Raw genomic sequence first — 24869 nt, 5'->3', positions numbered from 1 at the left:
ATTAGAATATTGATAACATTAAATAAAAAATACTTGATAATCAGTGTTTGTTATTATTCACAGATCATTTTAATTAATTATTCCTGCTCTCAGAGGTCGATAATTAAGACATAAACATATAAAAATGGTTAAATTAATTTGGCTTCTGGTGTTTGGTGTAAAATGAACGAAATAATCATTTTAAAATGTATATATTTTAAACATATTTTATAATTTTCATGATGTAATTTAAGCTTTTTATTAATTGTAGTTCTTAATATCTTCTTTAATTCGTTTAAAAAATTATCCATTTACTTATTTTTTGGGCTCTTTCGCTTTACGCTTGGTTTAAAGATCACTTTCCTCCTGTCTCTGATCCATCCATCATTCCACAAGGACACCAGTCAACATCTTAACATGATGTGATCAATCACTATCGATCCGTGAATTCGTTTGACCAGTTTGGCTTGTTTTCGTGATGCCACCTTGTATTTTGAGCTATTTCCCCCTTGCATCCATTTTTGATTTGCCCGCTTTCGTTTTCTGCTATATTTTAAACTCTCAGCCTCGGTTGTGCGAGTCAGATTAACTGTTTCTCCTGTGCTGCATGTGGAGAAAACACTCCCCCCTCTCCAGTGTGGATTAACATTAGAAAACATGTATGTGACATGTTAGGACAGCAGGTAACAACTCACTGTTCGCAAAGAAACGAAAGCACTAACGATGAGAGGCAAAATACGAGATGATATGGAGTAAAATAAAGTAAATATTAGCATTGTCTTATTAAAGTATAGGTTACAGACAATTCCCAATTAAAAAACAGCTCTACTGAACACAAATTGACACAAAAGATATTTTAAAAGGCAGGATTTTTGCTTTCTATTGTTGCACCCCTTGTGTCCACGTGCTGCAGGAAGATACATCAAATTTCAAGGATTAAAAAGACAAAATTATTTATTTCGTCCCACTATTGTGTCATAATACAAAGTCTTTTGGGATGGGACAGGTAATAAAAGTAGGTTTAAAATGTACCATACAAAAACTTTCCAAATTCTGGACACAGGCCCATCAGAAAAATTGAATCACTAAACTTTCTGGATGGAAACAACAAAAATATGATGGTGATTTTTCGTTGGATGTGACTGGTCACTTCCCACATTTGGGCCTTTCTCTCACACAATATGCAATATATCCTTGGGGACTATAATTGTGAATCACGTGGACATGACCGAGAGAGTGTGTGGGGGGTTTGTTGGATGAGAAATGGTCATTTGTATTGACCCACAGAGCTGACCACTGCAGGACACAGAGAGGGAGGAAAACGCGTTTCAGGACAGACACACACACACACACACAGGGAGTAAACTGGCCCTCAAACATGGCAGAAGGTATGTTGGGAGCTTTCTGGGGGGGAAGTTATCTCCGGGAATGGTTGAAGTGGTTTGTGAAAGGGGTTAGGAGTTGTTGCATTGTTTTACAGGGGTTTTTCCTTTTTGAGGGTGGGGGGGATTCTTCAGTAAAAAAAAAAAATCCTACCCTGTGGCCCCCACCCCCTCCACCCGTCATTGTTTAGGGGGAATAGGTTGCCAGCCCCCTTTTGTTTACCTCCCTCTCCCGCTTTCCCTCTCGCTGCGCAGTTTCTGCTTTTCACAGCATTTTGCATGAAAGTGGCAATCTGTGAAGATTACCTAGTTTGAGGGCTAAAAAAAAGATACTGTAGTTTGGGTGCTAATTTTGACTCAAGGCAGAGCTGAAGACATGGGCTCCGTTTCTAACCAGGAATTCCCAGGTGGAGTAAATAAACTGACTTTTGCCTTTTTTTTGTAGGAGTTAATGAAGTTGCTCTGAGATGTGGCTGACTGTGTGACTGCAGAGGAGCATTTTAAAGCTTTGTTCACACACGTGATGTGCAGCCCGTGTGTCTAATCAATGCATTAAACGCTATTGAGATCCTGTCATCATGCAAACCTGCAAGACTTTGAAAACTGGTGCACTGAATGAAAACGAAGGTTGCATATTGTTGAGTTGTTTTTGAGAAATTAGGCATGGTCGCAATCGAAATTGAGCCTAAACACAGCTTGGGTGTGTTACTCATTTCATTGATTCGTATTGATTGATGATGCAGCAGCGAGAGAAAGAGGAGAAAACTTTTAAACCCCACTGAAATGTGGCCCATTTCATTTTTAGATGCCTTTTAAACACAATCGCATTTGCAACACTTTAAACGGGTCAATTTGTGATTACATACACTTTTCTCTGCAGGCGTTTGTAAGACCGAGGAGGATGAAGGACCGAGCACCGAGGAGGATTCACAGTCTTTCCATGGGGTCGGCGTGTGTAAATGGTTCAACGTCCGCATGGGCTTCGGGTTCCTGTCCATGACCAACCGGGAGGGAGAGCCACTGAACGAACCGGTCGATGTATTCGTCCATCAGGTAGGATGAGACTATATCGGTGGCGGAAACGGTGACTAACATATAGGATATCCAGAACTAGTGTTGCATCTCAACTCTGGAAAAAAAGTCTATCTAATGCTGAAAATCTACTTTTCCGAAATCAAATGGTAGTGTTAAGTTTAGCTTTTTCTTTTTCAGCATTCTTTTTTCCCACAATGACTCATTAATCCATGTTAAAAGGTACCCGAATAAAAGTACAGGTATAAAGTCCACTGAAATTAACCAATCTAATATGTCAGAAGGCATTTTGTTACGTTTGAAAAGTGAATACTATGTAATTTGTAGGGTGCTTTTGCAGTGTTGTGGGTGTATCTCCCTCAGGGGAACACGTGTTGCAGCCAGAGGAGAGCTGCGGGCCTCCCTCGTGGTTTTTTAAGGGGGGCACTGCTGTAATATGATGTAGAAATAAATTACTTGTTACAGCTCACACACTTACACAGACTGACATCGGTGCTTATAAAGTGAATTTAGACCAGTAAGTGTTGTGTGAGGTGCATTCAAACTTGTGTTTTAAGGATGAGGAAACCTGTTATTGATCCTCTTCTGAGGCTATGTGAACAATGGACATTTGCTCATGTTAGTTTTTGTTTGGAGAGTGAGGAGTGGCTGACAAGTTTTGCCATCTATCACTGCATCTGTTGACAAAGTGGGATCTTTTGAAATGAGTCATAAGTGGTTTGACTTCACTGAACAGAAAAACACCCAAACAAGGGTTATTGATCACTTCCTTGTAGGGATAAAATAAGCTCTTAACAGACATGCACATGCCAGTGAATATCCATGATTTTACCTTTTTTTTTAAGTAATTTTTTAACAAGGCTTTATACACCCCAAATTACTTATATCTATTTATGTTCGACTGCCTTGACAATATGTCTGTGATGGCAGTAAGAGGGTTGTAGATTCAGTTAGGCTACAGTTGGTGCTGTTCTGCTATTGTTGCTTTCTTAGACTAAAGAGATGTAAGAAAACACCTTGGTTCGTCCAGGTTTAAACCTTCTTACATGTAACTGGTGAAGTGGGAGGTAAAGACGCGGGGGATGCATTTCCCTCCGACTTCTCATGTGAGTAGGCGCCTCCTTTGCTGTCTGATAAGATAAAGGCTTAGCAAATGAATGAGAGTCCCCACTAGCTGCTCATTCACCTCAAGGTTCCTGTCATAAAGTGATTAAAGGCTTTTTGCTGTCTGCTCAACCCCCTCTGTGAGTGTGTGTACTATTATGTGAACCCTAAAGAGTAAAGATTTGTTTGAGGTAAATTTCCTTGTCCTCACCATGCCACCACTCTCCAAGGCTTTTTAATGTGGAGACATTTGTCCATCAAAGTGCTTTTTCTCTTCTAAAGATTTATTTTTATTTCCCATACATGCATCCACTTAAAGTCAGTCCATCGTCTACATTTTATTCTTATAAGCTTTGATAAACCACCCTAGGTTGAAGCCAGTTTTCAGACTCAGGAAAGTCATACTCGTTTCTGTTATGATGATGCAAATAGAGAGATTTCATTGTTCTGTGCAGCCGTTGTAACTGAAATATTGTTTGACTCTACACAGGAAGTTGTTGCCTGATTAATCATAATGCAAACCAAAGCATGAGTACAACTGGGGTTTAGAAACTGACAGTGTGGTGCTCCAGTAGTTACAGAGGGAAGAAAATGGAGAGGAATGGATGGTTTTACATGAGGTATAATGCCAACTACTGTTACATGCAGTTTAAATCCAATCTAGCGTCCAAAACCATATGTCTGTATGTCATGAAAACAAGTTGCTTTAAAAGAAGCTAAAATTAAGAGAGAAAGGGCGTGATGCTCACTGCTTTATAACCGAAAACCTCACACCATGTTCTCAATTTATCCCCAAGAAATGCGTAACCAATGACTTATGTCCTTCTCTGTCACCAGAATAGGTAGACACACACGCGTGCCCATGATGAATGTATAGGGGTTATGGCAATGCAAAAAGGCCCCAGCCCTAAAATTAGTGGCCGCGTGTCAAGGAAAATTAACTCCCAGGGTCCACTGGCCTTTGTGCAGGTGGACAATAGAGCCATGCATCCGAATGAAGCACCCCTCGGCCGTGACCGAGCCCCTCTTTGTCTCAGCAGCAGTCCTGCTTTTGTCCCTCGCTGCTCTGATGTCTTTCTCTGCCTCACTTGGCTTCCAGACACATTCTGGACAGAGTTTACAGTAGACCCCACTAATAGTGCCTCAACATCAGACCCTTGGAAGTTAAAGGCCCCCCACCCTGGTGTGTACAGTACCTGTGTGTATCTATGTGTGTTTATGAGTGTGGATAACCTGGTTTGGGCATGTGACTGGTGAGGGTCTGTTATGGGGGTGGGGAAGGTCACACATGGGAGAGGAAGTGGGTTAACGGTCACAAGGGTAGAGAGGCCTGATGGGATTGGGGCCCTGCGGACGTCCATGTTGCCACTCAAATGTCATGGCTTACCAATTGTGTTGCTCAGGACTTTGCAGCAGATGCTCAACTGTGAGTCACAGGATTAGAGAGGATGGTGTTATTGTTTTTGTTTTGTTCACTGCGGAAGGCGTTGCTAGTTTGCAGCTCACTATAACTATTACTTGTATCCTTTAATTGATAACCTGTCCTAAAGGATTCCCCTGATGGATTTGGTTTAAAGTGAACCCTAGACGTTCCTTACAATAAACCAAGTGCTTTGAGAAGCTTGGTTTTAATCACTGGTGATTTTGGCAAATGCAAGCTGCAGACAATTATTCATAATTGACAGATGGATGTGATGTTACTCAAAACTGAAATAAAGCAAATGGGATTAACGTCTATCAAAACAAACCCGCTACATCATGGATCTTTCTTCCTATGTCAACAGTCTGCTATAGTTGTGACAAGTTAATCTCACAGCTCCCTCAAAGGGAATTTTAGAGAGGGGTTTCCCATGTTGTGTTAACCAATCTCTGGGTTTTATCCTTAAAACCGCACCACACCTTGCCTTCCCCTTTATCACCCTCTTCCTTTCTTTGGAGTCGGAAATGTTTTTGGCGAGACACGAAGAAGAACCTCCTCAAAGGTCATTTCAGGTAAACATAGTTTTAGTGAATATGTAGCTTAGCAGGAGGCTCAAAGGGAGATACCAATCATTTGTGCTTTCCCTCAACTTTTATCTTCCACGTCTTTCTGCCAAACAACCATCCAAGGAATGTCACCCTGACCCCCAACCTCCCAGAGAAGCCTTCTCACCCCACCCCCAACCGTAGCACTAACCCTTGCATCCTGCAGTTAGGGTTGGTGGTGGCGGTGGTGGTGGTGGTGGTGGTGGTGGTGGTCAGTGTGTTAGTGGAGCTTTGTGATGTGGGTGGGAAGAGGGATGGGGTGGGGGCAGCGGTGTGGAATGCTGTTCTTCCAGAGGGGGGGATGGGTTGAAGGTTATCCTCGTCAGGTTTACCACTCAAACACAGCCAAAAGACAAAGCAGCGTTAAGACAACAGTGCCTTTTAATGCAGGGCAGTTTGTATACAAACTGATCAGTTGAGTGGGAACAACAAGCTTTGCAGGGCTTGTTTGATTATCTGGTGAGATATAATGATCACCTTAAAATACCTGTTAAGTCCAATCAGACTCTGATGGTATCACACTATTAGGAATGGATGGGAGTTGTTGTTTCATGGGTCAAAGTATCCTCAGGCTTTATGTGGAGGTGATTTGATCACTAGTCTTGTGATATGGAAGGTTTTGGACAATCAAATTTTTCCACTGAGTATTATCTACTTTATTTCCATGGTGAAACGGGAAAACATTAATTATGCCTTTGACTCTACCTGTCATATCTATTAGGGCTTGGCAAACCTAATTTACCACAAAACTGGATTTCCCCCAACACCAAACAACAATATTGATGCCAAATCCTCCTCCTTTTCTTTCAGAGCAAGTTGCACATGGATGGCTTCCGCAGCCTGAAGGAAGGCGAGGCAGTCGAGTTTACCTTCAAGAAGTCATCAAAGGGCCTGGAGTCACAGAATGTTACTGGGCCAGGTGGCATCCACTGTGTGGGCAGTGAAAGGAGACCCAAAGGCAAGAAGGTCCAGAAGCGACGTTCAAAGGGAGATAGGTAAGCAGAGATGATCTAGGGAAGAGCAGGAGTGATATTAAATGAATGCGAGTGGTGCAGTTTTCTAAACCTGCAGAGCAACACTGTTCATGTAAAACTAATACAAAATAATTTGCCAACTTTGGAGAGGCAAAAGGCTCAATTGGTGGATCCACTTTGGAATCAGATATACAACAGTGTTTTAGTTTCTCCCCATTTTCCTTCCTCTTCCAACCCCCACCTCAAGCCCTAGCAAGGGTCACACCAGCAGGCTTGACATGTGACCTGGATCAATAACTGTTTAAATCTGCTGGCCCCTGGTGAATTCACACCCACTGACTCTCTCCCTCTTCCTAAACCACCAAAGTGATTGTAATTCCAAAACCAATCTCATAACTAAAAAATCACAATTTGAATATTGTAAACATTAATCTAGAATTTGATGGTTATTCTAGCACTGTCTCAGAGTGAGGGATATTACAATCTCTATGTAATAGTCATTCCTCATTGCTGTAAAAGAAGCGATTGTTATATTTTGGTTTGATCTGAACCTTTACAGAATTCTTGAGGAAGTGGTTTCCTGAGTTCAGGTTCTGGAAAAGTTACAAAAAAGCCCAAAACATTTCCTCTGAAGATTCGAGGTTTCATGCAAAGGCAACAATGTCCCTCCAAGTGAAAGAAAGAAGGAAGAGCCAAGGGGGCCTTGATTTTTGGGTCATTCCTTGAATATCAATATAGTATGGGGTTAGAGTTGTATCAACTTCACCCCCCTGTCAGCTGTGATTAGAGCCAGAGAGTAGTCAGTGTGAGAACAGAGATCATTACCGCCTCAAAGAGTCCTGGGAGGCCCGCTGTGGCTCGATAACTCTCCGTAGACCACACTGATCCATAGATAAGATATTGTTCCCCTCTAGCGTATTTCATTATGCAACACTGGACGGTGTTCCATCGGTTCATATATGATTGATTGATCATATTTTTAAGCAGTAGTCAGATATCATTAAAACAGGACTAAGTTTCAGTTCTGGGTTCATGGTCTGCCACCAGCAGTTTTTCAGTCTACATTTTATAGACCACCTTTGTGAGTGTGTGTGTGTGTGTATATATATGACTGAGGGTGGGGAAAAAGCTCCTGTCCATTTAATTGATAACAGATGTAGGAGCCCGGGCAAGGGGGTGAAAGGTCACTGTTGTCATGGCAACAGTGTATGAGTAGATGCAAGAGGGCTGGGGGCAGGGATGGGATCGGGGGTTAGAGAAGTGAGGAGAGGGTGGGGAGGGCAGGGTTCAGAGGTCATTACTGCAGCTTTTTTAGACAAAGGGACCACTTCCCCTTCCCTCCACTTGCCTCCTCGTGGTTGCTGATGTAGGGAGCTTCTGTGATGTGACGGTATAGACCTTGACACCACCCCAACCGCCACAATGACCCCTCAGCAGCAGCCCAGTCCAAACGTCATCTGCTGCTACAATGGTGGCAGGGGGTCCGCAGTGGCACAGAGTGACCGCCCCACGCCCACCACCCATCTGTCTTTTGCCCCTGCACGCGTGGCCATTCTATAGATTATGTTTGAACAGAGGCGGCCGATGGCACCAGTGATGGCTCCCGCTGACCCCTCATGGTGTTCATTTCTAAAGTTCAATGCCGATGAAACGGATGTCTTACTTCGATACAAAAGAGTCCAACAGGAAGCTTTTGGCAGTGACAAACTGACAAATAGGACAAGCTGTTCATGATACACTGAGATAATGTGAGTCATGGTAACCATAACAGGTCCATGGAAAAATAGGATCCCTGCCATGTGAATAGCTGAACCCTCTGTTGCCCAATAGGTAGATTTAATACATTTCAGTTGTAATTCTTGAGCATCTAAGACATGTTTTGAGGTGTTCTGACCTGGTTTGCTCTTCCTAAAAGCAACGCTGTGTGACCTGGAACGCCCCTGCAAGATTTATGACCAAATGCAAACTCAAGTCATTCCAGGTGAAATGTTGCCATCTAGTGGCAAACAGGTGCAACTTAAACTCCCCCTGAATTCCAATGTGCTTTTGGTACTGGGACTTATTTTGGGTGTTTTACCTCCACTGTGCAGAATTATGCTGCCCTACAAAGGCTAATCACAGTAGCTATGCAAACACTGAAACTGAGAAAAATGGCCTCAATTTTTTTTTGGACTGTGCAGTCAGGTTTGTTAAAGGTAGAGATGTAGTAATGCATTCATTGAATATATTTCTAAAAAGTAATTTTCATGCCCTAAAAACCATGCTCAATGTTTTGACTTATGATCCTTATAATACACTAACAATGTAGTTTCATGTGTAGCATTTTGCAAAGGGCAGTAACTTAAGTTTAAGTGTCTTATCGTTGGCAGTATGAGGAAAACGGTCTAATTTCTTACTAGATTCAATTTGTGTTTGTTTCATTACAGATGCCTTTTTTTTAGTACTAACAGAAAATTTCAAGCAACCCTCAATTTTTTTTTGTTGTTGTAATATTCACTTCATCCGTTTGATCCAAATTAAGATTACCTGACATCAACATTATCATCATTATCACTGATGTTGCTATGGTCATCTTCATGTTATCAATCATGTTGTTCTTGGCATCATCCTCATCCTCATGTTCACTTTTAACCTTAAATGCTTATAATTTTCCTTGGTCCGATAGATTCTTAAATCTCCAAGAACCCAAGGCAGAGCATAGTTACTACATTCACTGCGGTTTGCCTTGAAATTTTGTAGTTACTACCCTAAATTCTCTAGAACAGAATAAGACTGAAGTTGGGTAAAGAATGGTTTTGCTACATCACAACTACCAGCCAATCAGGGTTTAATATACAATATGACAAGGTACTTCTCAGTGAGGTAGCAGACATCTTGCGTCCACTTAAGTTTTGAAATTTGGGGGGTTTTGAATAAAGGAGAAGCAGACATGTACAAATGTTTAACTAGTCAATCAAACGTTTTTTCAATGAAAAACAAACCACATTAGACACATTACTGCTCAAAATACAGAGTTGTTCTGTGTCTTCAAACATTTCTGGAGTGCAGCTATAGTCAGTACTTCTATATATTAACAGTGGATCACAAGGTTACTTGTATATGAAGAGGGTCACTCATTACAAGGTTCTTTTATTGTCACTCTACAATACAGGGTTGCACAACAACAAGACAAACATAAAACAAAAACAGTGGTGTACTCCTGTAGATTGTGAATTTGCATCAGGAGGAATTTTCTCTGCACAGGCCAGCATTTTAACATTAATAATTCAGCACCAGTGAAACACTGTCCATCAATTTTTGATTATGTTTGAGCACCAGGCATCACTGATGTAAACACAGGGCCCACTTCCGCTTGTCCCACCGGAGTCCTGCGCTCTGTTGGTGGTCAACGGTCTGTCTGTCAAGTACAGCTGTCTGAGCCTGGATGTTATGATGAGACGAGGTCTCTGCAGAGATGTAGGCACAACAGTCTCCAATCTCGTGGTGCTGGGTTAACCTGAGTATTATTTAATCCATTACACTGGATAGGGGAGTGAAACAGCCTTAGGTCCCTGCTGGGGCATCACACCACCCGCAGTGATTGTCTGGAGATCTGTTGGACATTTCTCTGATGTTGATGGATGTATCTCTGTCATGGGCCATAAAAGCTCCAGTAGCAAAAGTTGAAAAGACAACAAATTACAACAAAATGTAGAGAGATTCATGGGAACTTCTGGCCACCACATGATCTACATGGGCTTTGGTTTTCTGGTCTGGTCTGCACAAGGTTGTTTCACTCTCACTGCTCTTGTTGTTCTTGGCTGCAGTAGGTAGACAATACACTGTCAAACAGCAGACAGACAGACAGACATCCCTCGGGGATCAATAAAGTATTTCTGATTCTGATTCTGTATTGAGGTAGCTGGTGAACATCATTGAGTGTTTAGCAGAGACAGATATTTCCCTCAGGAGTAAGTGGAGACCAAGGCCAGACCTGTGGAGGCCGACCAGAGGTAACAGGAGAGTGGATATTGGACTTGTATTTGCCAGGACGCCAAAAAACTGACAAATGAGTAATAATGTTGCTCTGCTGGTTGTGTAGACCCTATCAAATTAAATGTTGTTATGAGTCATTGCTGTGGTCAAAGCTTCCTTCCACTGCCTATAAGTGGCTGAAGAATTGGTTAGTTCAACCACCAATTTCATGTGATTAAATGCTCTCTGCTCTTGTAGGTGCTACAACTGCGGAGGCCTTGACCACCATGCCAAAGAGTGCAAGTTACCACCCCAGCCCAAGAAGTGCCATTTCTGCCAGAGCATTGACCACATGGTTGCCAACTGCCCAATCAAAGCACAACAGTCCTCACCGGGTTCTCAGGGAAAACCGTCCCCCTCGAAAGGAGACAAAGAGGAGCACAGCCACTCAGCACCGCCCCCGGAGACCTCAGATTAAACGGGGAACTGGGCAACACTGACGCCGGGGAAGCACAGAGGCCAATCAAACTGCTTTGATGGAGAGACGGGACACACGGATCCCTTCCGCCTGTCGAGGCTGCTTTTGGAACTACCTCAGGTTAAAAGAAATGCTGATGAAGAATGTTGCTGAATTGTTTTTGTTTGTTTTCAGTTGGTGTAACACTCAGGAATACTGCTGTATTATTGCACTCAGGTCGCTTTCTTAATGTTTGAATCATTGCTGGGATTTGAGATTGTAGTGAGCAATGCCATATAACTGATTAATTTGAGTTTTTTTAGGATCTGTTTTCTTTTATGTGAAACTGTGCCCCTTCTGTGGGCACTATACCTCTTCTGTTTTTGCAAAATACTCAGTGTGATTAGTATAGAGCTACACTTTTGCTGCCTTACCATTTAGTCTCCGTTCTGACTGTTACATCTCACTATCCGACAAGGCAGATGCGTGACAGTTGGTACCTCTGTAATGAATGTTAGTTTGCATATCGCATGGGGAGTGGGAGGGTTTGTGAAAACACATGGGACGGGTTTTAGGGTATAGCTATAGGCAATGTATTGGCATCTGCCAGTATCGCAATTGACCATCCAGTTTTCCTGGGGCCAAATGAATGTCAGACCAGAAGTGATTTCCAGCTTTTGGTCAGAGTTATTTTTTGTCATTTCATTACTTTCATCCACCTTTAGACAGTTTTGCCAGCTGTCTAAATGTGCTCGTTCTACCTCATTGGTGCATGTTTGGTTTGCTACTTAAACTGTCATTCAAACCGCTGATGGTAAACCAAATATTCTCAGAATACAGCTTTGGAGATTGTGATTTGAATTGGGATTAAATCAAATCCTTTTTGCACTACAGTATTTACACAGCACTGCCATTAGTTGTAACAAACCCCTTTACACTTGACACGCCCTGAATATTGTAAATTTCAGTTTCAGAAGAAAAGAGAAATGGTTAGACCCAGACGCCAGAGAGGTGTTGGGAGAGGGTGTTTCAAAAGCTTGTGGACCATGTAACAAGCACTTCTGATGAAGCGTACTGGCCACTGAAATCTCTTGAACCTCTGACTTCACAACCCAATCACCAGAAAAATATCTGGCATTGCACATTTCTGCAAACCACTGGTGCACTACATTTGTACGTCATCATGTAGCGGATATGTTGAAACTTGATGTTTCAACAACACTGCCTATTGTGTGGTTAGGATTACACACAAAAAACACTTGGTTATGGTTAGAAAAATGTGTTTTGGCTTGAAACACCCAGTTTGGGAGGGAACAATCCAGGCAGGAAAAGCAGTGATGTCTTGGTAAAAAACACAACCACTTTTTTTGCATACTACTCCCTGCAAAAACAGCGAAAGATCGCTACAAAACACCCACGTCTGGTGCCTGAACATCTGCTGAAAATACAGCAATAACTGACTGAATCACAGCCAGTGTTGGTGTTCGGTCTCAAACCTCCGGATAACAGTCAACTCATATAAATTACGTCACTTTAGGAACCCTTATATATACCTATGAAACATGCAAATGTAATGTATTCTTGGTTTGTAGAAATGTACAATGCCAAAATTTTCTCCTGGCAATTGGCCGGACCACACTCCAGCTGGATGTGGTCGGTTGTACTTCGCTGTGTGAGGTAGCATGGCACCATTGTTCCACTCTACATCACAGCTGCTCTGAGTGCCAACAAACATGTTGTCACCACTATTTAGCAGACTGCATGTAGTTCAAGTCTCGACGAGAGAGGGCAGCAAAACACTGTTTACTACCTGGTGTTAAGTTGCTTTTTAACCTTTCTGGGAGCTTTCCATCTACAGTATTTCCTCATTTCATTGGCTGCTGTGTGAAAACTGCTGTTTCATAATTACCTCAACTTGGATTTGATCGAAAACCAACCAGCATGATACTAAAACCCAAAACATCATCACTACTAGTAAGATACTTGACCTGGACTGAGTTACTGAGGGGTCCAGCTAGCTCTCCTCTTCATACTTGAATAAACTGAGGCAGAATCAGACATGATGTTGCCAGTGGGACGGCTGGTGTTTTTGTTTATATCCAGTGTGATCCATTTCTAGGTAGTTTATTTAAGACATTACCTCCCTATGACCCTTAGTAGGGTAATAGTTCAGGAGCACCAAGCCTGCACGGAGGAGCATGTAGAACTAGCTAGCTAATCAGCATTTTACTCCCGTTTTACAGGAGAAGCTGACGTGACTTTTACACCCAATTAATATATATGTAAAATTATTCTAAAGCCTTTTTAAAAAAAAATCATACTACTTATTTATTTTCATCCAAGAGTGCTGCCGCTTCTCCCTCTGCTTCTGTTGAAGCCTCTCAGCAATGAATGTTCAAGGAGATATCAGGAAACTGTCATTCAAAGCTATATATGACATGAGAATATATTTGGGTAACACGTTTTAACATCAAGGTACTCATGTTACTTTGTATATATGTGCTTGATAAATCACTGTCATTGTCCTTTTACAGTAATTAAATGCAGTATGAATACAGTCTAACAGTAATATATTGCAACATATGAGTGAAAATATACAGTACATACTGTACAGGGACATAGTATTTTGAGGACTGACGTTAACTGTGAGTTTATTTTCTTTGCCTTGTATGATTTTCTTTTTTTTATTCTTTATTTTTGTGCACAATGAGCCTTTCAGAAGAGAGGCCCATTGTTGTTCTTTTCTATCTATGCCAAAACCAATGCAATGTTACTCTGCACTAATCATGTGTAAGATGCATTAATTATTTTTTTATATTCAGTTTAATCTCTTTTTGAATATATGTTCCATATTTTATATTATATATATTTTTTTTTAGATTTTCATAAACCACATACAGTCGTGTTGCTTGTTAGGGAAAGATAAAACAACTCCACTCTTAGGCTCATCTCAGGAAATGCCAATCTGAAATCTCAGGGAATACTTCAGATTGATTGGAAGGAGTCGAGGAGTGTTTATTCAGGATAACGTAGGGACTGAATGTTCATCCACATGATGTGAAGCATAGGACAAAGATGCAAAAGTAAAGAGTTTGGGAATTAGTGCAACAGTTTCTCTGTTAAATTACAAGATAAGCAACGATTACAAATGATGTGAAACAGTTGAAATTAACAAGCTTTTTTTACTCTGCATCTTTCCAAGCGCTCATTGTGATGATATCTTTATATTTTCTCCTCTTTTACATAACTTTGCCATGTTATGACATGATATGAAGAAAATGTTCCACTATTATTGTATTTTTTTTCCTCTGTAATCGTTGTAGATGGGGATGTAGTAGAATATTGTTAAAGGGATTGGGGCTAGTAGTATATAACCCGGGGTTGTCTCATCTCAACACATGGCCGATACTTGGTGTTTCAGACTATCAATGCTTATGACAAAAAGAATGTGTCATGGATGACTTAACACTCAAATATTGTTTCATACTCTGCTGTTTATATACATGTATTAGTTGATTAAAAAATGACTTTTGATAATGTTTCTCAGGATATGAAAGGATGGAAAGATTGTTAAAGTAAGTGCTCTGATTAGATGGAATGGTTTACTTTTCTGTGTATTTTTATGTTGATGTCACCACTTATGATTGCAGTGCCAGTATATCCTCTAACTTGAACACTTTTCCTTTCTTTGCATTTAAAAAGGGACACACATGGATCAATTAACTGTCTTACAAAATCCCTGAAACCACTGACTAACTCATCTGTCTACCCTTTAGTTCGATTCTGACACACTATTTAGATACTGGTTGAATGTTTGGTAATGTCTGCAATATTCTGCTGTACGTATCATTTGGAAACTAAAGTCCACGAAAGACATTCTGATTGCAACAATTCTGTTCGACCCCTCAGTGGTGTGTTATTGTGATATGATTGTCAGGTGTTAGATGAGTCAGATATACCTTGAAAATCCAAGGACTTGTACGACTGCGTGCTCAGGACGACATCTGAAACACATCAAAGCATTCTGTATCACAGTTTGCGTTATGTGAGCTTTTTGTGGTACATCTTGATTATGACCATCAGCCATTCAATCTGTGGTGCTGTATCATCAGATAAATGGCTAGAGCTACTTCCCAAAAAAATGTGCATTTATTACTGATGAATGTATTAATGTTTACTGCCATAAAACTGTATCACGATCCATCTTATCTTAATGGCTAGTTTGTCAATGATGAGCAGCATGTAGGCTTTTCAAAGTATTACTGTGATTATGTTTCTATATGTAAAGATCTGCTCCATTTCCTAGTAAATATGTCAATATTCATGTGTCCTCCTTGCCTCTTTACTTCCTGCTCTTGCAATTAAGATTGTAAAGAACTAAGATTATGAGTAAAAAGCTTGCATGCAAAATCATACTTAAAGGGATAGTGCACCCAAAAATGAAAATTCAGCCATTATCTACTCACCCATTTGCCGAGGGAGGCTCAGGTAAAGTTTTAGAGTCCTCACATCCCTTGCGGAGATCCCAGGGGAGAGGGGGTAGCAACACAACTCCACCTAATGCAGGCTGACGGCGCCCCAGATCAAACGTCCAAAAACACATAATTGAAACCACAAAATATCTCCATACTGCTCGTCCGTAGTGATCCAAGTGTCCTGAAGCCCCAACATAAAAAGTTGTTTGGAAAAACGTTATTTGAACTCTGTTTTTAGCCTCATTGTAGCCTGTAGCTCTAACTGCCTCTCTGTACACTGAGCTCACGTGTGTGCGCTTGCGCGAGACCATGAGACATGGGCACCGCGTTCATGTGTACAACCACCTGAAAATAAGAATTGTGTTTTTGTTATCTTAGAATGAGCCATTATATCTACTTAGGTAGCAGGTCCTTGTCTACGGAGATTGCTATGTTTCACCGCCATATGTCTACAGTAACCCAGGATGAACAAAACAAACACTGGCTCTAGATAGTGCCTTTGTGTTTTTGCAACTGCTTAATTCAGTGTTTTTACCGGTTTAATTCATGACATTTTGGCTCATGGAAAACCTAAACAATGAATACTGAAAGAATCCTAACTGAAGGTTCACCGCTGGTGGTGAACTGCTGGTTGCAGTTAGCAATCCTCATCGTTAAATTCCATTAAATCCCCCTAAATCTTACACACTGTTCCTTTAATTATTGCACATATTGACACTAGGATCTGACAAAAGGCCACACAAAAACTTACAGAACAGATACTACATGGGTGATAATGACAAAAATAACGATTGTTTCAAAAACATTTTTAGCTTTTCATTTGAAATAGTTATGTCTCTCAGTACATATATGGACCTTACAAACAAATTGGTACCAAAGAGATTTTGCCACCTTAAGAGGTGCCATATTCTAGCCTGGCCCATGGACTTTCAGAATATTATCCCCCTGAGACCCTGTGTCCTCATATAAGGACATCACATTTTGGGATTTCTTGACCTTATACACTAATCCATGTAAAGCCAAGAAGGCAACCATCTCTGCCAAGTCAGTCTGCAGCCGATCCCAACACATAAGAGGACAAGGTCCAAAACTTGATCACATTTTATGGTTGAAACTTCCTTATTTATGATTAATAATGTTTGTAGTTTGATACACCACCCATTTTTTTGCCAATTTTAGCAACAGTAACAGGCTATGACACTGTATATTAGGAAGTATTAATTTGAAGACACTGGGACTTTACTATCGTCTTGCTGGTGGGCATTGGGACTTAATCATCGTTGACAACGTATAGTTTTTTATACTTATTCGGTCCCACTGATTCCAAAAAGGTAGGAGAAATGATATATGGTGTATGTATGTATACCAAACACAAGTTCAGGTCTCAGGAAGTTATTAGATGTCCTATTGATCATGGGAGTAGTCTACATTTTTGGTGACTCAAAAAAGAAACAGTTCTCAAACAGAAACTTCTGACTGTAAAGTCAGTCTCACTCTGGTTTATTTTACAAGAAGTGAATGCCAAAGACAAAATATCAGTTCCTTTTTTTTCTCTGCCTGGTAGCCCACTGAAACCCAAAGTACTGTACCATGGGTCGAGCTAATGGCAGCGCATTACCACCTTTATCCACCAGGGGCGCTGTTCTCTGTTTATATTCTCAATGACAATCTTCCCGAATCCAATATGGCGCTCAGTCAGAGGAATGCTACTAGAACTGGCAGTTAAAATGACAATTATTATTACGTATCGGGGTTAACTCCACAGTTTAAAGTGAAGTCCTGAGTCGCGATGTGGCCGACATTTCACACAGTGTGTTTAAGAAGCCGGGCTGTCAGCAGAAGAAGCGTCGCCGCTGCTCTTGTAACATGTTCAAGGCACAGGGATAATGCTAACGTGTCTCTCTTCAGTCATTCAGCGGGACTAGCAGCACCAACATGCAAGGCTCTTCTGTTCAGAAAGCACGGGGACCCCTCCCAAGTTGTTCAGTAAGACCTTCTGTCTGAATAAACATTAAACATATTGTTTATTTGTGCCTGAGACGATGCTAATGTAGCAGATGCAGTTAATACGTGGCTAAAGCTGCTCATTAAAAGAGTTGGGGCGTTTAACCAGGCGTTCATTTGCAATAACAACTAATAGTTTTCATTTTTGAAGTCATTCCTCTTGTTATATTTAAAAATATCGATTGAAAACACCTCTAATAAAACATAAATCTCACCTTTTTGTCGCTTATAAGTAAGTTGTCAAGTACGACGTCTTCTTCGCCTGATTGCGGTACTCTAAGCCGAACTTGGCTCATTACCGCCCCCTGAGGCCGGAGGGCGAAAAACACCCACTGGCACCATAGTGGCCGTTTCCCCAATACATCCAGGAACAAAAATGAGCCCATCCCACACCCGAAAACACAAAACATTTATGGTTAAGCAGAAGTGTTCTCAGACAGCATTTTTAAGTTTAGATGATGTGTTTTTTATGTATTTTTTAAATCTTGTATTTAACCTGTATTTAACCAGTTAAGTCCCGCTGAGATCAACTATCTTTTTTACAAGGGAAACCTGGCCAAGACAGCAGCGCACAAAAAGTTACAACCAAACAACCACACAATGAAAAACATGAAAGATACACAGTAACATGTAGAAATACTAGAACACCTGAAAGTTATCCCAAGTGAGAGGAGCAGAGCACATAAAAGCTTTCTTAGGCCTGGAGATCTCAGACTGTAGCTACAGTCAGATCTCTTTTCAATCAAAGTACAAATGTACAAAGGGAGTTGACCTAGTTTGGCTGATGAGTGAGGGCTTTACAATATGTGACATATCTCAGTGCCCTATGAAATCCAGTATCTAACATGTGCAAACAGTGTGCAGATGCATTCATGTATAACAAATCACCATAATCCTGAACTGGTAAAAACATAGCAGTAACAGCTGGTTCCATGGTCGTGTGACGCCATTGTACCCAAAAAGACTTTCTCTAATAGACTTTCATTGTCAAAGAGACGTTTGTAAATCAGTGGATACATTTTTTTTAAATGTTGCAGCCCCTCCAAAATGACTCTATCAGGATTTGATCATTAACACTTTGAAAGTCTAGAAGAGCCACACTAAATCGTTTCATCCCTGTTCAAGTTAGCGGAGGGCTAAACCGAAGTTAGAAACTCGGCCCCTAGGAAAATCTGACTCTCATACCAGGGAAGTTGAACTTTTTTGGTTTCATGTCCCACTGAGCAAGTTTGATAGGAATGAATGGGGCTCTGTCTCCAACGCTGTATCCAGTTCTCTTTGTACACCCATGCATTCAACATAGTGTAAGGTCAACTTCCTATTCTAAATAATCTGCTTTTGATATTACATGTTTCAGTTTTTGTTTTCAGTATTTCTTTGGTCAGACATGTCGTACCTGTCTCCATGATGATAACCACCAGGAAGGACCTGGACTTAATTTATTGTATCTGTTACTAGTCTGATACACTGTATTTCATAAATAAGAATGCTGTCACCAAACCAAACAAAAGACAATGTGTAGTATATAGCTTGTCTATACATGAGGTTTTTTGTGGTTGCCAGGTTGGAGGATGTAGATCTGCCCCCCATGGGTGCAAAGGGAGTTCTGGTTAAAATGTTGGCAGCTCCAATCAACCCATCTGACATCAACATGATTCAAGGTATTTGGTTTGTTAGTTAACTCGACACAAGACAGCTCTGACATGAATAAGATAGTCAAGAAACCCAACACAGTATTTATTTTTATAAGGTTTGAAGATTGGTTGTTTATTTGAGTGTTTTTTTTTTCTCAGGTACTTATGCCATCTTGCCTGACCTCCCAGCTGTTGGGGGCAACGAGGGGGTGGCTCAGGTCGTAGAGGTGGGCAGTCAGGTGAAGACCCTGAAAGCAGGAGACTGGGTCATTCCAAAAGATGCAGGTCTAGGTAAGTAACAACTTGAATTACACAAATAAGTCAGAGGGATCACAATTATGTCTTCCATTATGAGATCTCAAGAGTGTGGTGCATTTTTGTGAGCAGGTACGTGGAGAACGGAGGCAGTGCTAGCAGAGGACGATGTCATATCGCTGCCAAATGACATTCCCTTGTTGTCTGCTGCCACGCTTGGGGTGAATCCCTGCACTGCCTTCAGGATGCTCTCTGACTTCGAAGAGCTCAAGCCAGGTAATCATTTACACACACAGCATCATAACATTATTTTTCTTTCATAGATCCACAAGCCATGGATTAGACATACAGGGGTAGACATAGAAGCAGTCCCTCCTTTTTACAAATATTCCACTTACAAAATAAAATGTTGATTGAATTGCTTTTAAGCGATCAAGACTGAAGAAACCATCAGCCCCCTGCTTCAGTAATGTAACAACTAACATTTTTGGTAAAACTGAAAGTTTTTTTTGTTAGCATGCTTGTTTTAAAAGACCACTAAAGCACAAGTGATTAACAGTAGTCCTTACTTTGGTAAGTGAATTTAAAGCCACTGCCTCGGTCAGGTTTATGGGCCGGTATTGGGTGAACTTCCATTAGAAGGAATCTTGCACCTTTAAAGCTCCATGTGTGGTCATTAATCAGTCATGTCCGATATCAGACAGAATTATCAACTCGTAACACTCTGTTTCAATCTTCACTCTGACATTGTGTCTGGTCTAACCAATTTCCATGAGGATGGGGGATTTCCCCTGAGGAACCACTAGAGACCAACATATCCGCCTGAATCTGACGTCATTTTAGGTTCACACTGGCTACGGTTACATGATGGCTTCTCATTCAGAATGAAATAAGTCTGAATGAAATCATTCGGAATTAAAGTTTTTCCAAGTGGTTTACATGAGAAATATTCATTCCGAATGAGGGTTTACACAGGAGATCAGTTTAATTGCCTTTATTCGGGTCTGCGCAAGGTCTGGGGCAGGGAAGGTTTCTGATTGGATAGGGGGCGGGGCGGATGTTACGTGTTTACATTTTAGGAAGAAAACACTGTAGTCCTCGCTCCGGATAACAAGATGCTTGACAACGCCGTTCTTAGTGCCTTTTTCGGGCTTGTTTAGCTTATATTCTTGAAGCAGCAGTACGAATGCTTCATCTGTTGAGGAGGAGAAGGGAGATAGAAGACCGTGCTTTGGCGTATGGAAACCGGTGAGTGCAACGACTCCGACTGCTCTATCTCAGCCCGTTGCTATGCGCTCTATATACATCATCGTGCCAGAAGGGCAAGGAAACTAGCATGTGCAGAAAGAATGGATTGAACTTAAAGAGGAATGAGTGTATACATGCACACAAAATTCATTCATTCAGAACGACAAACGGAATAAACCACCCCCTTTAATCAGATTTAATTTTCAATCGGAATGACCACTTTTAATCGGAATGGCCTTTCATTCTGAATGAAAGTGGAATTAAACTGTCCATGTAAACGTACTGACTGATGCGTATCCATGCCAACATACCTTTTCTTACTAGGGTTTTAAGAGTCGATTGGAGTGGAGTGAAGTTAAAAACAAACTACAGCGGGTAAAATAAATATTGAACACGTCACCATTTTTCTCAGTAAATATATTTCTAAAGGTGCTATTGTCATGAAATTTTCACCAGATGTCGGTAACAACCCATGCAATCCACGCATGCAAAGAAACCAAAATAAATAATTTCAGAAATTAAAGTTATGTGTAATAAAATGGAATGACACAGGGAAAAAGTATTGAACACGCTTACTGAAATTTATTTAATACTTTGTACAAAAGCCTTTGTTGGTAATGACAGCTTCAAGACGCCTCCTGTATGGAGAAACTAGTCACATACATTGCTCAGGTGTGATTTTGGCCCATTCTTCCGCACAAACAGTCTTCAAATCTTGAAGTTTCCGTGGGCCTCTTCTGTGAACTCTGATCTTTAGTTCTTTCCACAGATTTTCTATTGGATTCAAGTCAGGTGATTGGCTGGGCCATTCTAGCAGCTTTATTTTCTTTCTCTGAAACCAATTGAGAGTTTCCTTGGCTGTGTGTTTGGGATCATTGTCTTGCTGAAATGTCCACCCTCGTTTCATCTTCATCATCCTGGTAGATGGCAGCAGATTTTTATCAAGAATGTCTCGGTACATTTTTCCATTCATCCTTCCTTCAATTATATGAAGTTTGCCAGTGCCGTATGCTGAAAAACAGCCCCACACCATGATGTTCCCACCTCCAAACTTCACTGTTAGTATGGTGTTTTTGGGGTGATGTGCAGTGCCATTTGACCTCCAAACATGGTGTGTATTATGGCATCCAAAGAGTTCAATTTTGGTCTCATCTGACCAAACTATAGTCTCCCAGTATTTCACAGGCTTGTCTAAATGTTGTGCAGCAAACTTTAAACGTGCTTCAACATGCTTTTTCTTCAGCAATGGAGTCTTGCGTGGTGAGCGTGCATACAGGCCATGGCGGTTGAGTGCATTACTTATTGTTTTCTTTGAAACAATTGTACCTGCTAATTTTAGGTCTTTCTGAAGCTCTCCGCAAGTGGTCCTTGGCTCTTGGACAACTCTTCTGATAATTCTTTTCATTCCTCTGTCAGAAATCTTGCGAGGAGCACCTGGTCGTGGCCGGTTTATGGTGAAATGATGTTCTTTCCACTTCCGAATTATGGCCCCAACAGTGCTCACTGGAACATTCAGAAGTTTAGAAATCCTTCTGTAACCAATACCATCAGTATGCTTTGCAACAATAAGGTTGTGAAGGTCGTGAGACAGCTCTTTGGTTTTACCCATCATGAGATGCTTCTTGTGTGACACCTTGGTAATGAGACACCTTTTTATAGGCCATCATTTGGGACTGAACCAGCTGATATTAATTTGCACTGACAAGTGGCAGGATTGCTTTCTAATTACTGATAGATTTCAGCTGGTGTCTTGGCTTTCCATGCCTTTTTGCACCTCCCTTTCGTCATGTGTTCAATACTTTTTCCCTGTGTCATTTCACATTATTACACATAACTTAATTTATGGACATCTATGGTTTGATTTCTTTGCATGTGTGGATTGCATGGGTTGTTACCGACATCTGGTGAAAATTTCATGACAATAGCACCTTTAGAAATATAGTAGAAATATAGTTACGTGTTCAATATTTATTTTACCCGCTGTATGTTGGGTGATACTGAGAAGACATATCAATTAAGAACAGCCTCAACAGTAGTGTTTATGTTGTCTAATGCACTGCCAATTGTTGTTATTACTCCTTGTTGGTTTTGGCATACCGTTACACAATAGCTTGACAGTGGCATTAACCTCAGCCCTGATTGGTCTTTCCGCACCACCCATTGGTCATCTTTTGTTTCCACCAAGAAAACCCTGTTTCATGTCACGTCAGACGAATCAGCCAGCTCAGTGAAGTTGGCAGGGACCAAGGGATGGACCCAGGCAATAATCAACAAGCAAGCTGGTATACACATGATGGGAACCACACGTCCAATTTACCGTAAAACTGCTATTAATAGCCCGGGCTATTATTTGTTTAAATCACTGAAATCAACAGGCCTGTATTTGGGACAGGCCTTTAATTCCTTTCACACCAAAACATTGCTCTGCAAAGATCGGGAAATACAATCAAATTGTTTATTTAAACTGGTAAAAAAAATTAGACGTCAGATAATATGTCAGTTATGAATCATTCATCTGATATAACTCCGGCAGACAGCGTATCAGAGAAAGAGTTACGGCGCCCGGCATACCGACACAATGCCACTTTTTTCTGTTTAAAACAATACTCACAACTTGGATTCATTTTTATGAAAAACCTTTTTGATTCTTTTATTTTGAGGACCCTTACGGACTAAAGGAATATGAATAATTTACAGGATAATCGAGGAACGGACACATAATTTGAGGTAGCCAACAACCCGCTTTTATACAGAGCTTCTATTAAAAAAATGAACTGCTTGGCAACCACACCAGGTGTGTAATTGAGACAGCTGTTTATTTGTCAAAATGTGGAGCCATACCAGGCTAGTAAAAGGGCCATAGTATTTAATTGGGACTAGGCTTTTAATTGAAGTTTTAAGGTAAGTGCTTATAAGGAAAACACATCAAAATGGAGATTTGAATATGCCTAAATTATCCCTAAAAACACAGCATTCTATGTTGTAGTTTTAGCCATCATGTGACAGTTTCCCCTCAATCCATTGTTCTTGCAGGTGATTCTGTGATCCAGAACGCAGCCAACAGTGGAGTTGGGCAGGCTGTAATACAGATTGCTGTTGCGAGGGGAATAAACACTATCAACGTCATCAGAGACAGGTGAACTTAAGTACACAAGTTTTTCACGAGACTAAACATTTCAGTCCTAATCACTGACTCGGGTAATCAGCCAACCTCACAGTGAGATAATGGGGTCTTTTATCCAAGGGTAGCAGAGAGAGAGTTTTTCAGAATTTATGACTGTAATGAACTTCTTCATTGTTTCTCCCTTTTCAAAGGTCAGAGTTCACACAGCTCAGTGATAGGCTGAAGGCCATCGGAGCAACATACGTGATCAAAGAAGAAGCACTTAGGCGGCCTGAGATGAAGGAGCTGTTCAAGGTCAGCTTAAAAGATATGATAATGTTGCTTTGGATATTGGTGAATAAAAAATCCTAATATATTTTTTCTTTTAAAAAGACCTGTCCAAAACCTAAACTTGCACTAAATGGAGTTGGGGGCAAGAGCGCAACAGAACTGCTCCGTCATCTACAGTGAGGATGCTTTGTCATCTTTGTTGACATAACCTAATATCTTGCGCTAAATACAAAATCTGATCATAAAATGTTATAATTCCCATGTGCTTCAGGTTTAGAGGATCCATGGTGACATATGGAGGGATGGCCAAACAGCCAGTCACTGTCCCTGTGGTAAGATGAAACCTCCTACAGCCTCCTGGATTTAACGTTTGACTTCACAGAGACACTTTTTTTCTCAGAACACTCACTAAACTTGTTCTCTCCAGAGTGCTCTTATTTTCAAGGACGTGAAGGTTCGGGGATTTTGGGTCACACAGTGGAAGAGAGAGCACTCAAGCGGTGAGTTGGCATGGAGTCTCTGCTTTCAAAGGTCAAAATACTCTTTTAAACTGTATTTAATGATACATACTGACTTTCTCCTTAGATGGAGAGGCATTTAGAGCCATGCTGGATGAACTCTGTCACCTCATCCGGCAGGGAAAGCTGACAGCTCCTGCCTGCACCAAGGTGGGCCTTCAAGATTACAACAAAGCTGTAGACACGGCTATGCAGCCCTTCACCTCAGCTAAACAGGTCCTGATCATGTGAACGGAATCATCAACAAATCAGTCCAAAGTATATGAACTGAAGTGAAACCCCAGGAGTGCCACACTATTGTCTGTGTCAATGGAATGCACTGCTCAAGCACATACTCAATAAATGTGTCCTCACAGCAGACTCAAAGTCCAACATCTGTCATTTTATGACATTTTGAGATCCCTGACAATTTACTGACAGTAATTAAAAAGTCA

General features: G+C 41.0%; 2 protein-coding genes and 1 long non-coding RNA gene across 4 annotated transcripts; 2 read left to right on the top strand and 1 right to left on the bottom strand.

The window, feature by feature from the left end:
* Positions 1–1268: 1268 nt before the first annotated feature.
* Positions 1269–15231, top strand: lin28aa (lin-28 homolog Aa). Of its 2 annotated transcripts, none has more exons than XM_033641255.2 (4): positions 1269–1367; positions 2242–2414; positions 6333–6517; positions 10709–15231. In XM_033641255.2, exons 1-4 carry the CDS (start codon positions 1358–1360, stop codon positions 10926–10928), a joined length of 588 nt encoding a protein of 195 aa, XP_033497146.1. In that variant the 5' UTR covers positions 1269–1357; the 3' UTR covers positions 10929–15231. The 2 variants fall into 2 exon arrangements, with proteins under 2 accessions (XP_033497146.1, XP_033497145.1); XM_033641254.2 differs by lacking the exon at positions 1269–1367 and adding an exon at positions 1416–1768.
* On the bottom strand, positions 9597–17737 carry LOC144464506 (uncharacterized). The gene is made up of 4 exons (XR_013492203.1): positions 17602–17737; positions 15374–15474; positions 14867–14911; positions 9597–10296 (listed from the first exon to the last, which is right to left on the bottom strand). It is a non-coding gene; the product is annotated as an uncharacterized LOC144464506 (long non-coding RNA).
* Positions 17033–24795, top strand: mecr (mitochondrial trans-2-enoyl-CoA reductase). Its single transcript, XM_033640526.2, has 10 exons — positions 17033–17368; positions 18950–19047; positions 19180–19311; positions 19408–19551; positions 23557–23659; positions 23839–23941; positions 24020–24093; positions 24189–24249; positions 24345–24417; positions 24503–24795. The coding sequence occupies exons 1-10, from the start codon at positions 17172–17174 to the stop codon at positions 24664–24666; spliced, it is 1149 nt and encodes a 382-aa protein (XP_033496417.2). The 5' UTR covers positions 17033–17171; the 3' UTR covers positions 24667–24795.
* Positions 24796–24869: the final 74 nt, after the last annotated feature.

This window comes from Epinephelus lanceolatus, chromosome 10, assembly GCF_041903045.1.
Source record: "Epinephelus lanceolatus isolate andai-2023 chromosome 10, ASM4190304v1, whole genome shotgun sequence".
Classification (NCBI taxonomy): Eukaryota; Metazoa; Chordata; class Actinopteri; order Perciformes; family Serranidae; genus Epinephelus; species Epinephelus lanceolatus.
Note: the sequence above shows the minus strand (reverse complement) of the source record. Positions and strands in the feature narration are given on the sequence as shown.

Excerpts from the sequence above, each read along its gene's own strand:
- lin28aa (XM_033641254.2), top strand. The coding sequence starts at position 1,738 with ATGGGCTCCGTTTCTAACCAGGAATTCCCAG. Across the intron at positions 1,769-2,241 it reads TTCTAACCAGGAATTCCCAG|GCGTTTGTAAGACCGAGGAG; the intron begins GTGGAGTAAATA and ends TTTTCTCTGCAG. Across the intron at positions 6,518-10,708 it reads CGACGTTCAAAGGGAGATAG|GTGCTACAACTGCGGAGGCC; the intron begins GTAAGCAGAGAT and ends CTGCTCTTGTAG.
- mecr (XM_033640526.2), top strand. The coding sequence starts at position 17,172 with ATGTGGCCGACATTTCACACAGTGTGTTTAAGAAGCCGGGCTGTCAGC. Across the intron at positions 23,942-24,019 it reads AGATGAAGGAGCTGTTCAAG|ACCTGTCCAAAACCTAAACT; the intron begins GTCAGCTTAAAA and ends TCTTTTAAAAAG. Across the intron at positions 24,418-24,502 it reads GAAGAGAGAGCACTCAAGCG|ATGGAGAGGCATTTAGAGCC; the intron begins GTGAGTTGGCAT and ends CTTTCTCCTTAG.